Below are 15,927 nucleotides of genomic sequence, written 5' to 3'. Positions count from 1 at the left end.
TTTTGGAGTTCCCCACGCAAGTTATTACGGCCTAAACTTGGTACACATAGCAAACATTCAAATTTCAAGGGGGTTTAATGACCAGTGGTGGGACTTGAAACCAAAAGATTTTCACAGAATTTGGGAGGACTGGACCTAAGGGTCTTGCAGCATACTTACATTTAAGGGGTAAAGGGTTAGGCTGAAGTTCGAATAAAACTTGTCAGTTATCCCTCGTCTGGCATTTTGACAGAAGTGAGTAGGGTGCTCCTAAGATTTTTTTCTCAAAAGCCCTATTCAATACAAGTAGAACAAGGTGCTACACATGATGGTAGCATCTAAATTGCGCCCAGGGTGATTTTTCTGGTCAAGGTCCCTTTCACACTTTAGGTTGACCTTTGCAAGGTCACAGGTTGAATGGAGAAATTAAAAAAAAAAAAAAAAAATGGTTATCATTTCTGAACTCTGCCTGTCGGAAACCCCCAGGCGAACTTTTCTAGGAAAATCTGAGATGGACAGGCAACAGCACTGGTTGAGTTGGCATGGAATGACCCAAAACTAGAATTGTTAGCTGTAATATTTTAAACTATTCAAATGCAGATTTAAATTAAACTTAGTCTTAAACTTGGGGAAATTGTCTCAAGTTTGTTAAAGAGAAGTTGTATAAAAAAACGTGGCCACCACAAGCCAATTGAATTTTAGCAATGTTTAATTTGTATGGTGGAATACTTGGCCTTGGGGTATTGCTGTTTTCAGCTATATTTGTTAATTTTCTATTTTTGTGGCTGAAAAATGTCAGAATTACATTTTTTTTAAGGGCAAATAGTTTACATTTGCCTTTTTTAAGGGCAAATAGTTTCTTTTTTGTTTCTCTCTTTAATCTTTATTATTTTTTTACATGCCAGACATTTATTTTAGCTGTATGTAATTTTCCAGAGCTGCTTCTACATTTTCTGCCTGAGGAAGTCTGCACTGTTGAATAACATTATTCAAATAAAAGTAAATTGCCTCATCTCCGCAAATGTTGACTGTTCCGTAATTTTCTGACAGCTGTTGCAGCTCCTGTACATCCAATGGGAATCCACAATCTCGGGCTCCAAATCTAAAATTTTTAAAGAAGGAAATTAATTTTATAAAACAAGAAGTACCATAACAAAAGTGTTAAACATTCTTACATGGAGTAAACTAAAACATCATTAGAAAGCTGCTACATACTACTGAATTAAGTCAGTAAAACTAAACCTATTAGTAGTAAAGTAAAGCAAATGTTTTGGGGATGTACTTTTAATATTGACATAGGTTCAGTTCAAATTCAGTTGTATGTTGGTGTTTCCTATTTTTTGTTAACTATATGTTTTATTCAACTTTCAAACATGAGCAGAGAATATGTGCGCCAGCAAACTGTTTAGTTAAATTTTTCCTAATTATTACTGCATCTACAAACATAACCATACTACTTTGGGCCTGCCTACTGCTGTCTTAGGTATTTGTTTTATTGGTCATAATAAAATCCAGCCCAGGAATGGAAATACACAAATTAGTCATCAGAAATGCAGAAAGTCATGTATAATGTTGTTGAACATTAAGATCTCTGGTCCCAATGTGTTGCATTTCTAAGTAATAGAATATATACAGAATATGCATTTTTAAATATAATAAAGTAAATATTGAATACTACTGTGTGCCATAAATCTGTTCTTTGCACAACCAATAAATTGAATATATGTTTATTATGTTTGGCAGCACCTAATTGAAGATGATACAGATTTTCTAAATAATGCTTTTGTTCAAGGACACCTGTAGTGCAATGCGTATAATCACAGAATATTTTTACCTTTGCGGCAATCTGTACATTTCATTTGGTATGCCCCCGGGACAGAGTGACATCCGTGAAGGTCTAATTCGATGGAGATTCCAAAGGGAAGTGCATTCATCTAAGTCAGTCTGAAGAATATTCATAAAACAGTAGCGAAGCAGGCACTGGTGTTCGTGACTCCCATTGAATAGCCCAAAGTCACGAATGTCTCCAAAGAGATCCATCCAAAACTGAGCTCTAAAAACAATGAAACAATAATCAGAAGTATATTCCTGACAAATCTGACAAAGTATTTTATCATGTATTATACCAATCTGCAAGGAAAAAGAGCTGCCATCACTACCTGGTAACTTAGCCTTATGTATTAAGTGGGACCTGATTTAGATCACTATGCAAGAGAGTCATGTTGGTTTTACAGGTGCATAAAGGAAGATTGGACAATTGTTTGGGTAATTATTCGAAGAGAGGATTGTTATATGTTCATGCTTACCTTCCTTTCCTGAAAATTGACCACCAACTTTCAATTCTTTGATTTGACATGGAGGAGCCATACAGATGACTTCTGTTTCCAGCATGGTAATCATTATGATGTCTTCTCAGCATAGGTTGAATTGCTGCCATGGTACCATTTTCAGTTCCGCAGTCTGTTCGGAGTCTCATTGGAATAATTTTGTTGGACACTACACAGTTGACATAGTTATTAGCTATGACAGCTGGATTGTTGTTGGTTGGTCCACTTGTTAACCACATTAGGCGACGAGAGAAGCCATCAATGCAGCCACTAATCGCAAATCCAAAAGGTTTCAGCTTATCATAGCCATCCACATGCCAAATGTAGTTTGGACCAAGTGAGTGGTACACTCTTCGAACGAATCGCCTTACTGTTCTTGATTGGTGTCCTCTAGGGTTTAGCTGTGGAAGTACTCTCATCACTGTCTCTCTTTTTACATTTAGCCTGTATTTCTGTTTCAGCACTTGCCACATCGTTCTGTACCCAAATAACACCCCAGGACCTCTTAGCTCATTTCTAATTGCGGTTATGGTGTCTCTTTGGGATGCATAGTTTAGTCGTCTGCTAAGTCCCTGTTTCTTTAATTTGTATTTCAGGGTTCGCATGCTGAGATGTATGCCATGGAGCTCGGAAGAAAAGCTAAAATTGCATCATAAGAATGCCCCTGGTCAAAATAATGGGCAATAAGACTTGACATCTTTATCTTCAGATCCGATTGACCTTCTGTAGCTTAACTAGAAATACATCTAAAAGCACAGAAAGGATTGTAAAATATATTAACTGGTAACTCCTGTTAAATCATGTAAGAGTCTCATATACTAAAGCACATTACAAAGTCCCTCCTACTGTTTACATTATATAGGGTATATAATTAGTGTTAGCCTTGTGATGATTTTTTAAAATTCATATACTGTACCAGTGTGCAAGATAATTGCAAATATACCCATTAACATTGTGCTAAAATTGTGGTTGAAAAAGTAAGCGGAACAAGTCAGTTAATCTTGTGAAAACTTCCTGTTTTAGACCCGGAAGTGCTCTTACGTCATTTCTGGCACACATTTTTTATTTGTAGCGCATCTACAAGATTTTACACACGTTTAAAAAGATTCACACCCCTTTATAAATTACGCCCCCTTTAAAAAACAAACGCGCATTTTTTTTCCACACTTTTTTAAAATGTTCACAACATTTTTTGACCACTCTTTTTTAAAATGCTCACATTTTTTTGCTATCCCTTTTTTAAAATGTTCACAACTTTTTTTTTTGCCACACTTTTTTAAAATGCTGACAATGTGTTTTTTGTCAACCTTTTTTTAAAATGCTAACATTTTTTTTATGTTATTGTTATATTTCATACATTATTTTTTGGGCGATACAATTCTGCTTAATCTTTTTTCCCCCCATATGCTCTCCCTTTGTAACAGCTCTGAACAAAACAAACACTTCTGGATAGACTCCCTGTGTCAGAAACAGCAACGGAAAGCTTTTAAAGGGCCGATGATTAGAAACTGAAAATGTTTAACCGTGGTGAATTTGCACAGTACTGCTGCAGTTTACTGTGCTTCACCATGCTTTTGAATCCCTCTTTGCCTCTCATTTACCACACAAAACTGTTCTTGAACTTTGCTGAGCTTTCATATGGGCAGGTAGACGGAGAGGGATCATGCTGGGTTTATTCCATAGCAATTCATTGCAAACTCACTTTCACTAAGTTGATGAATTCAAGTTTAAATATATTTTCACATGGAACTGATGGTTGATTCTAATATTATAACATGACGTGTGTCCTAAACGTTTAAAGCAGATGACGTGAGGCTTAAGCTGACCACACTGTGGCTGAGGCGTACTGCAGAATGTGTGACGCTTGAGATAAAGAACTTGTTTCACACCTTGTATGGAGATAGAGCAGAGACAGCTAATATAATATCTCATGTTAATCACACCCCCTTCACCTCTTAATGCTTAACAGCACACAAGAAAAGCTTCATGAATTACCAACGCACCAATTTATTGTGTGTGTTAATTATTAGTATTTAAAACAAACTTGACATGGTCAGCACGCGGATATACGACACTCAGATACACGTCAGTCGCGTTTTACTGTCCTTGTATTAAGAAACAAATCAATTCCCATTTTATATTGTAACAGGGCGAGCAGCCCTGTACATTGTTTTGTTTATTTTAGTTTAGAACGGAGTCCCCTCCGCCCCTGTGCAGATTATTGTTTTTGTTTTATTATGATTTAGTTGTATTATATTTATGTCGGCGAGTGCCGTATGTTTTGTTATTGTTTTGTATTTTGACGGCGTAGCCGTTTGTTTATTTTATACTGTTTAGTAATGTGGATGGGAAGCCCCATCCACATGGTATTTAAAAAAAACTCGTGCAGAAGGTGGCCATCTCCCGAATTAATTAGGTGATTTAATTTGTTGCTAATCGGGAGATGGTCACCTGTTATAAAAAGCCTGCAGCTCTCTAGCTCGGTGTGGGTGTTTGGAGAGGAGAGGAGAGGAGAGGAGAGGAGAGGAGAGGAGAGGAGAGGAGAGGAGAGGAGAGGAGAGGAGAGGAGAGGAGAGGAGAGGAGAGGAGAGGAGAGGAGAGGAGAGGAGAGGAGAGGAGAGGAGAGGAGAGGAGAGGAGAGGAGAGGAGAGGAGAGGAGAGGAGAGGAGAGGAACTTAAAACTCCAGGAACAGTGAAGGCATTTGCTCAGCCTGACCTGGGTTTTGTTATTTATTTTGTGTTCGAGATTTGTTTCTGTTTAACCTTTTTATTTTGCTCTGTGAGCACAGTGTTTTTTTGTTTAAATATTTATTTTTGGTTCTCTTTAAATAAAACGGCGCCCGCGCCACTGCACCGTACCTTTTGTTTTGTTGTGCCGCCTTCTGGTCTGACGTCACCACTCGTCATTCCTGTCACATATATATATATATATATATATATATATATATATATATATATATATAAAACTTTTTTTTTTTTCTATTTCTTAGCAGACGCCCTTAGCCAGGGCAACTTACAATTGTTACAAAATATCACACTCTTTTTTACATACAATTACATTATATATTTACACATTATTTTTACTTACAATGACCCATTTATACAGGTTTTTTTTTACCTGGAACAGTCTAGGTAAAGTACGTTGCTCAAGGGTACAGCAGCAGTGTCCCCCCCCACCTGGGACTGAACCCACGACCCTCCGGTCAAGAGTCCAGAGCCCTAACCACTACTCCACACTGCTGCCCAAATGAATGCACTTACCCGTCACACGCGATTTCCGACTCCTTCACCAGTTTTCTGATACAAAGCCCATCTCTTCAATATTACAGTTTATTTGATTATCCGCCACAGCCGGCTTTTTTCAGTGTGTCTGTATTGTGCAGTTACACAGCGCTTCCTCCAGTTTCACCTGATGGAAATGCAGCAACAACAAAGTGAACGAGACCAGCTACTGGAATGTGAAACAGTTGATCATTGAACAGTGTTAGATACTGTGAGGTATATTTGTTTAATCTGTGATCTTTAGCTTTTGTGCATTTTCATTTGCAAGTGAACTGTGACATTAGGGCCTTATCAAGCACTATATTCTGCAACTTTCAATACTGACTTTGGATACGGTTTTAAATCTGGAAACAGTTTTTTTTTTTGCTAATTGCATTTCCTTTTATGTTGTACGCAGTTCTGTGCATGGGTAACATTTTGATTTCATTTTGCTGTGTATTTTTGACATTGAATTCCCTGAAAAACAGACAAGGGTTGCAATGGGCCAAAATGAAATACAGTAATGAGATATGCGTCACACGCGATTAACCGTCACTGAAGTCAAAATGTTATAGGGTGGGATATGTGAGTGCTGACTGTATAGGGTTTCTTGATGGTATTGATCTGGAAATAAATAAACATCCAGTGATTCTCAAAAAGAAAGAAGTCTTTAAATAACTAACAAGATTTGTGAAAACGACCCAGATAGTGAAAAAGTACCTTAACAGAACAAAAGAGTGAATTCATGAGATCATGAAAGACTATCCAAACTGGAACAGATTAAAACCATTAAATCCTTCTGGGAAAATATACTTTCTAAAACCAGTCCAGAACTAAACCAAAGCAAATTAAAAGACTTAGATTAAATGTAGATTTTTACATTTCCATCAATTTTGAAACCCATGCTGTTTGTGTCCTACTGAAACCACAGACAACACTGAGAACAGGAGGTGGTCAGTACGCTATGCAGGTGTGTAAAAATACACATATAGATCATTCTGGTAAAACTAACAGTACAGGAAATATGCATTTAGTGCAGTCACAGAGCTGAGAGCATCAAACACAAATAGAGTTTAACCCGAGCGCTGGACTTTGTGTTGAAACTGAGAGAGAGAGAAGAGGAGAATGGCTCTGAGCACTGAGCAAGCTCTGGCACTGCTACTGATCTTAAACAGCGCTCACCTCACAGCAGGTAAGTGATTCTCTCAGAGCAGTGCTTCACAACCTCTACTAAAGTAGGGGGCACATTGCTGTTTAGGGATTTCCCTACAGAGCACTAACAGCTTTGGACAAACACAAACACTGTTATATTACAAACTATACAGGGAGCAGCATTTTACACTAACATGTTGTTTGTAAGACGATTATGTATCTAACAGTACATCTAACTGTGTAAAATATGTGAAATGTCTGGGAAGACTCCACAATATTTTAAACTGCAACAAACTCTTCTCTTAGGTGAAATGGATTTGTAATTGCAAAAGGCAGCATTTAATTACATTTTAGCATTGAAAGAGCAACTGAGTCAGGTACAGTAATGAAGGCACTAGCCAAAACGCCTGTCTACTTGACTTAGTCTCTTGTAAGTTTTAACTTCTACTATAATTCACAGCTTGCAAACTAACCAATCAAATGCAGAAAGCAGAGATATTTATAACAGTATGTAGATTGTATTCTTTGTCATGTCATGTTCCTTATGGGTACAAATCATTTTGGAGCAGATGTTTCAGAAATAGATACTATGGTTTGAAATATGAGAGCAATGTGATACTGGCAGCAAAAGGCAAAATCTGTCTGTTTATTCATGTTGTTCTTTCTCCATGAAGACATTTCTAAGATGTTTTGTACAGAGCCTTCAGTTATTATGCAGGGTCCATCTAGACCAGTGGTTTTCAACCTTTTCATCTCCAGTACCAGTGTTCCCAACACCAGGTGTACCAGTAACTGTGTGCAATCTTAAACTGTGTGCAATCTTACAGCCAGGTGTGTTGAGTCTGTACTCACTTGTTTGTTGCCTCATTCTGCTGAATGGTTCATCTATGCAGCTGATGACTGCAATGAACTCAGCATGTTTGTATTTGATATATTTTGCAGGTGTTGTGTATGGAATTGGTGATCGCGCCTTTAATTGTGTACAGTTGTAATGGGAAACAGCAGCTCCCATGCTCAGTGTTAGTGAAGTCCTGATCTGACAGCATGTAACACAGACAGCTCTTATGATTACATGTTACTGTTTATTGTTCAGTAAAAACAATTTTAAATCGCAGCGTGTTTGTTCTGCTATTTACGATATTAAATACACCACAGCAAGCGCTTTGTCATATGTTTTAGATATTTTCATTAGTACAATCTGAGCGCTAAATTTAGTGAATGGCGTTTGTTCTTCTGCCATCGAGTAATCTGCAGTACATTTCCATTTGAATTCCCTTCATTTTTTTCTCAGCAGTACACTTCGTGATTACAGTCCCAAGTATTTCTGTGCGTTCTGCTTTCACATTTCTTAAAATGGTAAGTTTGAGAAATAAACTTTGTTTTCCCTGCAGCAGCTGACCCTGCTTTAGTACAAAACTCCCGTGGCATTACTGTTTATCATTATGGTGACGTCACCGTGCCTGCTTCATTGTTAAAGAGATATTATCAGCTCATCATCCAACTGGGGAATCTGCTGCGCAGTTAAATCATGCTTAAACTCCTGACGCTAAACAATGTAACCAAAACTATTATATCTGGATAGCTGCGGCTGCTAATCAAGATGCAACAGAAGATAAAACATCTGTTCGTGTATCTATAAAACTTTTTTCAGGCACTCTACGATTTGACTGGCGAAAGATAACGTTAATTCACAAAGAAAATAGACACTATTTTTTAATGTATACTGTGTTCAATTATAGTTTCGGTTATGGAGGATATTTTATGATCTTTTGAAGCTGCGTGTTTCTGACTTGGCGTTGTTCCTTTTATAATGGGAGTGGGCCACAATATTTCATTATGAAAACTGGTGCAGGGGGACCACTTGCAAGGGGGGACCATTTTTCGCGTGACATTTGTCTTTCGTGCAATATTTGGACACAGAGAGATACTCTTCCAAACTCTCCAGTCTCTGGATCTCAGGAAATCGTTTTAACGACTCGACAGTCCCCTACATGCACTGAAGCAACTCGGGGAAGATGCCAAGTTTGAGGGATTTTATGAAGAAACTGTACAGCTCCGAGGCCATGGAGAGGAACGCAAACGAGAAAGACTCCGCCGTGGCTGGATGATTATGAACAAGGGCTCAGCTGCTTTAATGATGACACCGACCCAAACACTTTGGAGAGACAGCCGCGCCTGCGTGTTGAAGTCCTGGATGGAATCATTTGTCAGCTATCAGAGAGGTTTGCTGACATGAAAAAGCTCCACTTCAGGATTGTAGATCTTGGACTCTCTAAGCAGCGGCTCTCAAACCATGAGGCGTGGCAACGTGTCAAGGGAGGAGCGAGCTGTGTGTCCTTTTATTTATTTATTTATTTATTTATTTATTTATTTATTTATTTATTTATTTGAGTCGTTGGATGATTTGCAGAAAATTACAAATTACTATATATTTTAAATGTATTATATTTAAAAATAACTAAAATAAAATAACGCAAAAAACGTTTGTTTAACGTGCTAATGTTCCTTAGCAACTGTGGTACGTCACACGTACGTTGCGTGGTTCCCCCCCCCCCCCCCCCCCCCGTAAACTTGTAAACAGTCTGAGCAGCGCGCTTACAGAGAGAAAATATATAAAGGAAACAGGAAAAGAAGGGAAGTTATAATAAATAAAGATGACAGAAAAATAAAGGAAAACAAAGACAGACAAAGGACTACAGATAGAGGGCGCTAATCATCTAAAATAATAGATGGGATGCGCCCTATAGATTAACCAGAAGAAGAAGCAGCAGCTTACAGAGAGAAACAGCTTTAATGAGAAACGGATCGTTTTGTGACAAAGGGAGAAAAACGAACAACACAAACCGAAGAGAGGACAGCAGCGGAGGATCCAGCAAAACACAGAAGCAGAAAATATGAGGAAGCATTGTTATTTTCACTAATGTTTCAATAATGAAATCTATTTGTTATTAATGAACAGCTAGCTTGTGCTAGTCCTTTATTGAAATGCTTTCTAAAGTTATTTTTCGAAACTTCCTGTATCCTGGAAAACTACCTCATAACTTACTATCAAATCTAGTAGTGACACCTTGTGGTCATGATATGTAACTGCACATCATTACAAGCATATTTAAAACTGGGCTTTACATGGAGCGGGTCCAGCGATGCACCGAGGAATCAAATGTGCGGCGAAATCCTGGCAAACCACAGCATGCAGCCCTGCAAGCTACACCAGCATCTCGAAACACGACAGCCCTGCCTTAGCATCTAAACCCGCCATGATTTTACACAGGAAGCGCTATGAGTTTATTTCTTTATTTATTGATTGCATTTATATAGCGCTTTTTATACAAAAGTATCGTAAAGCACTGTACAGAACATAGCAGAAAAAAATACAAACCACAATACATTTGTATAGCATGTCACACATACAACTGCCACAAGCAGACCATTTAAATAACAGAGTTAAACAACAGTATACACATAATAATACAGAAGCAGAAATTGTGAAAAATGTATTGCTGCTACCTGGTTCCCAATTATTTTGTGTTTGTTGTTTATTTAACCAGGAGATTCACCCATTGAGACCGAGGCCTTGTCTTTAAAAGATCTGCAACGTCAAAAATACGAGGAAACAACCGAAATATCATCAACAGAAGAATGTAGGTGTTTATTCCATTGAGTTTATTGTCTCTTCTCTCTCATTCCTGTAGCTTGCCCTCCACTAGACCGTGTTGCTGTCTCTGGCTCAGCTGGGGGGAGAGCAGTGCTGCCCTGTTCTTACACCCCCACCCCTGGGCAGGATGTAGAAGTCACATGGTATGCATATCCAGATCAGGTGGATCCAGATCTATTAATCGCCTCAAAGACCCCTTCAGCACCCATCTCTGCACAGTGGAGCGGCCGAGTGAAGCTGTCTGATGAAGTCTCCTCTGGAAACGCCTCTCTGCTAATCTCTGAGCTCAGACTGGAAGACACTCTGGATTACACGTGTACAGTGGGGATCAATGGGATATGTGTCACTTTCAGGGCTGTCAATCTGACAGTTCAAGGTAAATATAATAAACATGTTCTGGTTAGTGAGTACTTGTGTTAAAATTAAGAATATGTGCTGAACTGCTGAAACCACTCAAGGTCCTGTGTGTGACTACATGAACACCCTGCCTTGTTTTCAGCACACACAGACAATGGGGTTTGTTTAAGGGTCATTTTCCTGCTGGTCAGTTACGTTACAGCTCTCTTGTTTTGTTTTTTTCTTGCTGAACAAAATGTTCTTCTGCTCCACTGGCATTTGGACCTCTGCTAGGCAGATTTCAGCTGCAGTCCTTACTGACAACTTACTGACTGCTTGGGTTTAGATTTTTGATTTCTTTTGATTGGTTGTTTTGTGTAATGTATTCCCTGTGGATTAACACACAGGGGTTTCTGGTAGAATCATAACATGCAGTATAATTTCAAATAACATCCACACATTCATAACAAAAGCAAACAAGAATACAGAACCTGAGAAGGGCTGCCAACACCAAACCCTTGTGTTTACCATTGAAGCTGTGTGTTCAAAGTCCCTTCATTATCCCATATTGTAAAGCTCACAGATCTTCTCAGTCAATCAGTTTCTAAGCACAGCGAGTTCAGTCATTATCCCAGATTTAAATTAAGCTAATGGGACTTTTAAAAGCTCAACCTCTAAAGTGACTGGAGCTTTAGAATCCTGAAACTCGCTTTTAAACAGCGACATACATTTCAAACAGCTTAAAACACATTTAAATACACACAATGTCTAGAACAGCATTAGTACCCTTTGCAGCGGCCATTACCTGTAGATAACTGACTTTGGGTCCGATTCACAGAATGTTTTTGTTGGCGTTGGTACCATTTCTGTCTTAATATCAGTGCTGATACCCTTCAGCAAATGATGTAACCCACACAGCTCAGTGTGCATGCTTGAATTAGTGACACAGTAATAATGTGGTGTAGTTTTCAAGACGCTTCTCATTGTTTTAGTGCCCTGTCTGTAAGAGGTAAGAGTCCCACTATCACGGTATAAAGGGTGGTATTAACACTAAGTAATTATTCATGAGAGCTGATCAAACGACACAGAAAAAACACCATTAGGACGTCTGTGGATTACAGCGGGAGCAAGGAGTAAAGTTTGAGGAGTGATAATAACACACCTCCAGTCTTCACTCCAGTTTTACCACTGGGACGTGAATTGGGCCCTTTGTCTTTGGCGGTGGTCAATTGCCCTGAAGGTACTGGCTGCTGTGTCAGATATTAAGGCATCATTTATATGTAAATTGAATTGTGCTTACAGAACCTCCAGAAAGAGATTCAACTACTTCAGGAACAACAACGACCACAACCCCGACAACTAGACCATCAGCAACTCCCGCTATCCTCTCTGCAGTAGCCGTCTCTGCTGTCATCGGCATCATCATAGGTGCTGCAGTCTTTGTCATTTTAAAGTACAAAAGGAGAGCAGGTAACAGATTAAGCTTTTCATTTGTTTTACCACAACCTACAATGGGAGCTGTTTAAACCCTGCCCTGGATCTCTCAGCTCCGGTCTAACTGGACTCTATTGAGACAACACCTCCTCCACCCTGCTTGTAAAGGCACAGTCTCACCTGTAGGGGGCAGTTTAAAGCAGTTCAAACCCTGCCCTTGGTCTCTTGGCCCTTGTCTAACTGGACTCTATTTCCACAACACCTCCCCCTGCTTGTAAAGATTATTGACTCTTGTTTTGTTTTCCTTTCCATTTTCAGCGAATGCTAATGGGAATAACCAGAATGCTGGAGATCACAATGCGGTAGGTACATGACACGCTTTCATGGACAGTCTTCCTGTTTACTGTAGGGAGTAGGACTTGCTATAGAATGCAATGGCTTTGAGATGTTTGCCATGTAAATAGCACAGAAAAACATGAGAACATTTGGGAATGTTAAACCACAGGGACCCTTCTAGAATGTACTGTGGTATAGCAGGGTCTGTGCACAGCACAGTGTAGTAAAACACTGTGAAAGCATGGGACAGTAAAATACAAGCAAGCATAGTAAATGACAGGAATAACATGGTGAAGCATCCTGAAACATGGCTAAGCTCTGGAAATGCATGTGGAAAGCACAGGAAGCTGTGATTGTACCAGGGGGCACTCTCTTAACTTGCTGGAATACAGTCCTAAAGATGGGAAGCTTGAGAGGAGGGGTTACAATATTTCTGAACAGTTTTCTGGTGCAGAGATAATGTTTTCTGTTTCTGATGTATGTATTGAAACTGTACTGAGGAAACCTGTTTGTGCAGGTTGTGTCTTTGAATGAAATACAAATATGAGAAAATAATGGGATATACAAACCAACATATTGCTTTCTTGTGGTATTTAATGAATGGCAGATATTAAAGAAAAGCTTTTTATTAGCTTGGAATTACTGTTTGGAGAAATAAAAACAAATTCTTTTAATTGAACACGGCCATTTCACAATGTTAACTAACTTAATAAAAGTGAAGCGGATGACTGGAAATGTGAGTCAGAGCCCCTCCTGGTGGACAATACTTACACTACAACATTATTAGCAATAAGGGTGACATCATACTTTAAATGCAAAATAATGGATTGGCCATGGAAACCAGTCCCCCTTGTGGCCGGTCAATAGTAGTGCGCTTCTCTCATTTCAAACTGTGTTGAACAGGCAGGCTGTGTGATGCTGTCTTATTAATGTGCTCTCTTATTAATGAGCATGATGGGATCTTATCAATTTGTCTTCCACACAGAGCTCAGACTTGCTTACCTACGCTGTAATTGATCACACGAGACAGCGGGGAGGAACCCCAGTCCGGTCAGGGGTCAGTGCTGTGGACAATACGGAGTACTCCACTGTCCGGATCCACTGATAGGACACGTCTCACCCAGCCACCAGGGATACAAGAGAGCTTCAACAACAAGATGAACCAAGGACTTGACTAACATTGATTTACTGCAGCGCTTCAATGAATCATACCAACTCTGATGAGAACAATAAACACAGCGAGCCACTAACAAGCAACCACCTGACATTCTTAATTTGATCTGAACCATTTCACTGCCACTGTAGGTTTGCTAGCTGTCTTCTCTCATCCTTGTGGCAGCTGTGATGTACCTTTAATGCTTATCTCCTCAGACCATGTGGAATATTAATAAAGATCGCCATCGCTGCTTTGAACTGGGGTTACGTTGCTGTTCTTCTATAAAGAAAAAGTACAGGGTTTTTATTTAAGCCAAAGGGGGCTGAATGGCTGAGCAAGCTGCGGGAATGTCTTGTTTAAAAACAAGCACTACGTTAACCCAGGTTTTCCAGGACGTTTAAGTCTGTTTTTGCTACAGTTACGATTTCAATGGTAACTTAAATGTAGCCTTTCCCATTTCTAGTACTGTTTCAAAGACTTTAGAACTATAACACTATGAGTATTGCTTCTCTGTGCTGTATCCTTGTATTATTCACCAGATCGAGGCTGTAGATAGCAGGTGCACACATTTATTAAAAGACGATTCTCTGCTCAGGGGTCCTAAGATATGCATTGATATTTAAGGGCTATGCACACCGGAAGTGAACGACGCGAGCGATCGAATTCGAGTCGAATAAAGTCTGCAGCGCGCGAGCCAAGCGAACGACTCGAATACAGCGCGAGCTCATAAAAAAGACGAGACTGCAGCGCCATGAAAAGAAAATACTGTCTCCTTTTGTGAGACGAAATCAAATAAATAAAACAATGAAGGAGAGTCTGGGGACACAACACACTACAAAAAGGAAATTTAACAGCGACTGTTTATATGAGATCTGGATTAACATGTAAAGTATTCAAAAAGAATACATCTGCATATATTTATTTGGAAATACTGAAGAAATTAGTTTAATAGAATATACTTTTATTGATTTTCAGTTTTAATAAAATCTTCTCAGTTATTGCGTGAATGTAATTATTATTATTATTGGTCAATATTATTAAAAAGAAGCGTAATTTTACAAAAATACGAAACCAGTGTGTGGCGCTCCCCGTCACTTTGAAATTGAGGTGAAATAAAGAGAGATAGACATGCCATGAATTTTCAAATGTTCTGCTATTTCTTCTCATATGGCGTCCTTCTTTTTATTGTCTTTATAACCACTGACACTGGCATCATAAAGAGCATTATATTTTTCGTCTTTAATAATTACATTCTCATTGATGTCATTTTTTTATTTCTGTGGTAATCTCTGCGTGAGCGAGACAGTGACAGTCTGACAGCCGCTCCCTTTGATCTGATTTCTGATTGGTGCATTGCGACGCCAATAGCTCGTGTCGCGAATAGAAATAAAACACATTGATTTCTAAATTCGCTCGCTTCGTTCGCGCCGCTCGCTACGGCTGCGGTGTGCATCGCTCCATTTAAATCAATAGCTTTCATTATTTTTTATTTGCTCGCTCGCGTCGTTCGCGTCCGGTGTGCATAGACCTTTAGTGATATTTAAGGGATACTAAGATATTTTATTTCCATGCACCCCTACCACACATCCTCCCTTATACACATAAATTAAGAAAAACGATCAAATAACATAAAAATACACGTGTTGTGTAAAATGTTTTTCTAAACCTCTCTATGTAATAATTAGCTCTAGTCGGCACTAGGACCCTAGACAGGTCCCACAGAACGAGCTCCTCGGTGCCAGCCATCCTCCCAGCGCTGGGGCTGTAAACCCTTCACACTGCTGCTGTCACGGGCAGTGTTGTGTGATCCGCTCCCGGGATGGATTCTGTCTCCTGCCGGTGAGATGAGAGATGAGGTTAAACGCTCGAAACCACGAATGCAGATGAGCCCGTCTCTTTTGCTTTGTGGTTTAGACGTTTGCTGCATCTCATAACCAAAAGCCATCCAGGACATCTCCAGTATGAGACAGCGGGAATCATTCACAATGCCTTCTCCTCGGAGTTATTTAAAGGGGCTGTGCCCCACATACAGGCTATGGGCACATCTGTGGCTCCACGAGTATCTACTGACACACTCTACAGCGCTTCAATGCATAAACTCATCATTTTCCTCAGAATGATCCCGCAACATTAAGAAAATAACTGCAACACACATACAATTTTGAAATATTTCCTTTATCTGTTAATATAACTATCTAGCCATTGCTCTCTATATAAATTTAAGGGAATTCCAATATACATATTGCTGCTTCTTCAGCTCTGATGTTTAATCCGAGTCGAATGTTGTGAAA

At 39.3% G+C, this 15,927-nt stretch overlaps 1 protein-coding gene across 1 annotated transcript; it reads left to right on the top strand.

Annotated features, from left to right (window-relative positions):
• The first annotated feature begins 6,692 nt into the window (after positions 1-6,692).
• Positions 6,693-14,668, top strand: LOC117964762 (uncharacterized). Its single transcript, XM_059006591.1, has 5 exons — positions 6,693-6,759; positions 10,382-10,750; positions 12,013-12,180; positions 12,463-12,506; positions 13,466-14,668. The coding sequence occupies exons 1-5, from the start codon at positions 6,693-6,695 to the stop codon at positions 13,583-13,585; spliced, it is 768 nt and encodes a 255-aa protein (XP_058862574.1). The 3' UTR covers positions 13,586-14,668.
• The last annotated feature ends 1,259 nt before the right edge of the window (positions 14,669-15,927 follow it).

The sequence above is a fragment of the Acipenser ruthenus genome, chromosome 33, assembly GCF_902713425.1.
Source record: "Acipenser ruthenus chromosome 33, fAciRut3.2 maternal haplotype, whole genome shotgun sequence".
Taxonomy (NCBI): Eukaryota; Metazoa; Chordata; class Actinopteri; order Acipenseriformes; family Acipenseridae; genus Acipenser; species Acipenser ruthenus.
Note: the sequence above shows the minus strand (reverse complement) of the source record. Positions and strands in the feature narration are given on the sequence as shown.